This window comes from Phragmites australis, chromosome 1, assembly GCF_958298935.1.
Source record: "Phragmites australis chromosome 1, lpPhrAust1.1, whole genome shotgun sequence".
NCBI lineage: Eukaryota > Viridiplantae > Streptophyta > Magnoliopsida > Poales > Poaceae > Phragmites > Phragmites australis.
Genome location: NC_084921.1, coordinates 5,125,587 through 5,131,586, shown reverse-complemented (window position 1 = coordinate 5,131,586; position 6,000 = coordinate 5,125,587). Strand labels below are relative to the sequence as shown.

Here is a 6,000-nt window from a genome sequence, read left to right as displayed (position 1 = left end):
GCATGTGTCTTCTCATATGTTGGTCTAGCCTCTCGTCTTTGACTAGGGAAAGCTAAATTAAGACTATGTTGATATGTACTGCTCATCCAAGTAGTTGATCTTGTTGAAGCTAAGGCTTCTGCTTGTTGCTACGCATCAGTAACAATACTAGTGATGTCTTACAACCAATGCGCCCCTTCTGGAGGTGAGGCAAATTGGAGAGTAGGGTTTTTGCACCCTGTAGGTATTGAACTGTACCAAAAGTGAATTGTTCCCCATTGCCTTGTCGACCTATCAAATTGTATATCAGGCGGCGAGCGCGACGACAACCGGTTCATGCGATGTTGATCCTCATTGCAATCATGAACCGGAGAGTTGAATTTCGATGGACTTGAGACCCTTCGTAGAGCATCATCGTTAATTTTTGTGATGATAATTTCATGCCTAGGACTAGCATCTACTCGATCCCTTAGAGGATCAGTAGATAGCACATTGACCTCATAATGCTCCACATCTTCTTCGTCTGTGGATGTATGGAATTCTGAGAAGCAATATTCATCCTCTTTAATCTTGTTCTCTATATTGGCAATTACTTGGCGGCGAGATCTACCAAAAGTTGAGGCCATAGTTGCGGTTGTGTTCTCTGACTTCTGAGCCATATGATTACGTGACCAGCAAATCGTAAGGATCGTCGATCAAAATCACCATCGGAGATTGAGGAACCTTCGCCAACTCGTCGGGCTTCATGTAGATGTCCGGTTCGAAGTCATCGTATAACCTATCATCAGAATAGCCTATTGCCATAGGCTTGATACACTTAGTTGATGAAGACTGATATTTTTTATCCTCATGGTCGGTGCCAGTGGTCGACGATTGGTAAAGTTGATTATGTAAATCCTTTTATAAAGTAGGAATACCTGTTGTTCTCAACGTGCATATCGAAGATAGAGACACGAGTTTTTATACAGATTTAAGTCTCCAGTAGGATAATAGCACTACGTCATGTTCTACCTTGATTAATATCAGAAAAAGACAATTATAATTGGTGTTTGTCTAGATCTAATCCTAAGGCTCTGGGTGAGGTCTCTCATGTTATAAATCCTGAAGCCTTTGTCAGATGAATTCATCATGATATGACTTTGCCGTGGATCTCAATGGGTGTCTCTGGTCCTACCCGACTAGGCATGCTCTGTATTGTTTATCCGTCTCCTTGTTGGGAATTCGATCTGGCTTGAGATCTCTTTGGCTTTGGATCTAGGATCCTGGGATCGAATCACCTCTGGTTTAGCTTCCCTGTGGCTCTTGGCTCTATTTAGCCCCTAGGAGGACATCCCCCTTGATGTACCCCTCCCCCTCCTTATATAGTTGGGGCAAAATAGTCGTATAATACTCGGAAAACTCCGAGTGTAACCGTCTCAGATTGTATCTCTCCAAGATATCTAGAAGATTCATTCCTAATCTGAAAATAATTTTCGTATAGAACACGATGAACAGTTTAGAATATCGGCACATGTCTGATTTACCCTATAGTGATTGTAAAATCTATTATATTGGGCTAAAGACATATATATGGTGGATACTCGTTACAAAGATATTTCATACTTATAAATATATAATTATTAGTTACACGTTCCTGGTCAATACCACTAATAGTATCCCTATTGTTTGCTACTTATATTGACTTTTGGATGAGGCTGCAGAAACCAGAAAGCCAAGGTTTGTTACTTGGAGTGGTGCAGCTTCGACGACTTGAGGATGATGAGGTTGTAGACATACAAGCGTGCTAGAATGGCGAATTGCTACCTGAAGACGTTCAAGAATGTTTTTTTGAGCAACCTTGTTACTTTGATAAGGGTCTGTTTATTTTAGCTTTAGGCTGTGAGAATCGAGTTCAGTCTATAAAATTCATGGAAACTCCTTCTCAACTGATTATGTATTGTGGGATTTTATAAGTATAACTTGGCTTATGGATTATTGGAACCAGCATTTATATTGTAATTGTTTGTTTTTGCTTTTGCTTTTGAGGAGCTTTAGGATATGTTTATTTTAGTTTTAGATTGTGAGAATCCAGTCTAGCCTGTAAAATGCGTGGAAGTTACTTCCCGCTAGATTATAGATTGTAAGATTTTATAGTATAATTTGGTTTATAGATTATGAAAATCAGTGTTTATATTATGACTATTTATTTTTATTTTTAGGACTAGAATTTATAATCATAATAAAAAACAAGCAGGTCCTAGACTGTTGTTGCTTTTGTTTTGGAATTTATAGTTGTGTGTATTCTCCCTAGCTCGCGCAGGTGCTCAGGGGTCTGCTCGCGGGAGAATTATGTTGCTAGCTAACAAAGATTTGGCTACCCGATATTGGGGATCATCCCCGACTTTAAAAAATTGTTTGTTTGTAACAACAACTGTGGTTTCTTCTGCCATATAGGTGTAGCCATTATTTTGATAGCCTAATCTTAGCAAGTTTAATATTAAAAAAATTGTGGCGAACTTTGTTAACATTGTTATGCGAAGCAAATTAGTCTGGACAGTGAGAGCACACCGAGATGCAAATAAGTCCACCTGGGCCTTGCTTGGCCTTATCAATCGTGGCCTAAACACTCTGAATGGATGCAATTGAAAGAGAAAACACTATCTCTGAATGGCCTTATTCATTTGTCTTTTACAAGGGTTTTCTGCATAGAAGAATTGTTTTTTTTTCAGCTTAATTACCAACCCTATAATCTGCCGGGCAGTACTTGAGACGCGTCGTCGTTTCCAGTTGGATGATTGGATCCAATATAGTCCAATCGATCACGTGAACCGGAAGAAAATTAAAGGTGGATAGGATAAATGTTGTTGAACTCACGTTGCAGTGCCAACCAATTTCCCATTTCCCATTTGAGATCCTGGAGTTAGAGACCGACGACATAAAGGACGGAAATGGATGGACTGCCACCTGACCACAGACGAAACAAGTCTGTTCAGGCTGAGTCACTGACAGACCGGGCCCCACCTCACCGACACTGCTCACTTCGGTGCAAATTTCTGAAGCTGCCGACATCACATTAGCACGCCTGCCAGGCTGCGGTTAGGGTTTTTTTTTTTGAGTCTTTCTTCTCCCATTCTCTGCATTGATTTCTTGTTTTGTGTAGTTTCCACGTACACAACCCTAATAAGTCACTGGATCGAGTATATATGATGAATGCATCTCTTCTTCAGTTTCTTCTGTGGTCGTCCTCAAGATAACAATGAAACGGAAAGAAAAAAAAAGAAAGAGAGAAATATAGAAGGGGATAAATAGTGCCAGAATTAAACCAAAAGGATGATGGGGCAGGGAGGTGTTCAACTAACTGTTCATGGACGACGGATGATGGGTCTGCCAGCCCAGCAGCTGTTCACATGATCCGTCCAGCCCCATTGATTGAGCAACGCCACCTTTTTCATTTTTTCCACCTCCTCTATCCAACTCTGCCTACCTTGCCTACTCGATCATCAACACAAGACACAACACACACTTGTGCTCCGATCCATTCTTCCACACTGCTCTGGTCACATGAGCATGACCATTTTTCGCTGATTGATCCCAACCTGAGCTGAATTCTTTCTCTTCCTCCTACACCCAGACACACTTTTTGCAGTGCTGCTGCTAGGTGCTAGCTAGAGCTTTGCCTACTAATCCTGTTGGTGTGGACACTTGTTGAGGAGAGATGCCTTCCACCTTAGCCGCGCTCTACATCACCATCTGCTCCGTGCTCTTCATCATCTCCAAGATGCTTATCTCCTTCCTGCTCTACAAGAAATGGGCTCGCAAGAAAAGGATCATCGAGAACAGCCTCACAGGCGGCAAGATGGTCATCTTCCGCTCCGCCACGATGCAGTCGCTGACCCCCAAGTCGTTCCTCGGCATGATCATGGGGCTGTCCAACAAGGACATCATCGGCGCCGGAGGGTACGGCACCGTCTACAAGCTGCGGGTGGACGACAAGACGGCCTTCGCCGTCAAGAAGCTCAACAGGGGCAGCGCCGAGATGGACCGCGGCTTCGAGCGGGAGCTGGACACCATGGGCGACATCAAGCACCGGAACATCGTCCCGCTCTGCGGCTACTACGCGGCGCCGCACTTCAACCTCTTGATCTACGAGCTCATGCCCAACGGAAGCTTGGACTCTATACTCCATGGTACCAAAGCCTTCGCTTTGGCGGGGATGCCAGTTGAAATGCTGGATTCAGTTGGTAACTAACTGATCACTACTGCATTATGCTGCAGGGAGAAAAGAAAAAGAGGAGTATCTGGACTGGCCAGCGAGGTACAAGATCGCGCTGGGCGTGGCACGAGGCCTGTCGTACCTCCACCACGACTGCATACCTCACGTCATCCACCGGGACATCAAGTCGAGCAACATACTGCTGGATCACAACATGGAGGCGAGGGTCTCCGACTTTGGCCTCGCCACGCTCATGAAGCCCAACGAGAGCCATGTCACCACCGTCGTCGCCGGCACCTTCGGCTACCTAGCGCCAGGTCCCGATCGAGCCTCGATCAGTAACCTTTCTAGCTTTTCATGATCAATCCTCGAGGACTGACTTGCCCGACTCTTCTCTGCTGACAGAGTATTTCGACACCGGGAGGGCCACGACCAAGGGCGACGTCTACAGCTACGGCGTCGTCTTGCTTGAGCTTCTCACCGGGAAGAGGCCGACCGATGAGTCGTTCCTTGAGAACGGCACAAGGCTGGTCACCTGGGTACGTAAGCAAATTAAGCCCTTCCTTCAGCATCTGTTTCTTTCCTCGGTTGCTGTGCAAACATCGATCGAAGAATGAAATCGAATTTGATGCTTATATTAATTGATCGGTCGGTGCGTGCTCGCTTGCAGGTTAAGGAGACGATGGAGGAGAAGCGGGAGGAGCACGCCGTCGACGAGGCTTTGCCGTGCTTCCCGACCGAGGAGGTCAAGTTCGTGTTCACCGTGGCAGACAAATGCCTGGACTCTGATCCCTGCAACAGACCAACGATGGCACAAGTGGTGAAGATGCTCGAGCAAGGGAAGCAGTCATAGTCGCGTATGGCTAGAACAAGGTCAGTAGATTACATGGGTTAGCACGGACACCCGCGCTAGGTCTAGAACTCGAACCAGGGTGGAAAGTTTTCACCATGAGAATCCTAACACCCATGTATGTATGTACGTAGAGCTTTATACGATAATCGATTGAAATCACGAACAGACGTAGCATTTGCACAAGTGGCAGCATGATCGATCGACGATGTGCCACTAGCTCCATAATAATCTGATTATCGTTGCTGGTTTCTATGGACAAAAAACTGGACAAGCATGTGTCAGATCATGGTGCTTGTCATTTTCGAGTTAATTTACACACTACCTTGCTCACCTTTATGCAATCCATTTTCTTAGAACATATCATCGAAACTTGTTCAGCAGGAGTACATGCATAAACAATTGTTATTTGTTATGTGTTAAAGTTTGGATTATTTTTGGTAACACCAAATTTGTATTCACTACTACAAAACCCAATTTTACTGCTGGTTTCAAAACACCCTTCACTGCCAGTTTTAAAGCCGGCAGTGGATAACAGGCAGTAATAGTTTCAGACTATCACTACCCGTTTGGGGACCGGCAGTGAATGTGTTATCACTATTGGTTGAAGGAGCCTTCGTGATAGTCGGGTGCCGAATCGATGTTTTTGGGGTAAGAAAAATTGAAGAAAAAATTGCACCCGAGGAACCCCCACGCCCATGCCGTCGCGAGTCACACAAATCACAAGTCACACGATTTTTCGTGCGTGTGTGGTTCATGGCACTTGAACCCGGAATCTCTCAGCTCGCGCGACACGTCCTTACCATCCCAACACAAAAGTACTAGTGATAGTATTAGCATATGCAATTCTTTTGACATCTTCTATCTGAAATTTCAAACGATTATTTGGATATCTAAATGGCTTCAAATGAAAAACTCAATTACAATATTATAGATCTCGTCGAGGACTACAATTTTGGTATAAAGTTTATGATCATCT

The 6,000-nt window shown here is 44.4% G+C and overlaps 1 protein-coding gene across 1 annotated transcript; it reads left to right on the top strand.

The window, feature by feature from the left end:
- Positions 1-3,307: 3,307 nt before the first annotated feature.
- On the top strand, positions 3,308-5,152 carry LOC133884891 (receptor-like serine/threonine-protein kinase At1g78530). Its single transcript, XM_062324520.1, has 4 exons — positions 3,308-4,145; positions 4,234-4,488; positions 4,577-4,710; positions 4,842-5,152. Exons 1-4 carry the CDS (start codon positions 3,674-3,676, stop codon positions 5,022-5,024), a joined length of 1,044 nt encoding a protein of 347 aa, XP_062180504.1. The 5' UTR covers positions 3,308-3,673; the 3' UTR covers positions 5,025-5,152.
- Positions 5,153-6,000: the final 848 nt, after the last annotated feature.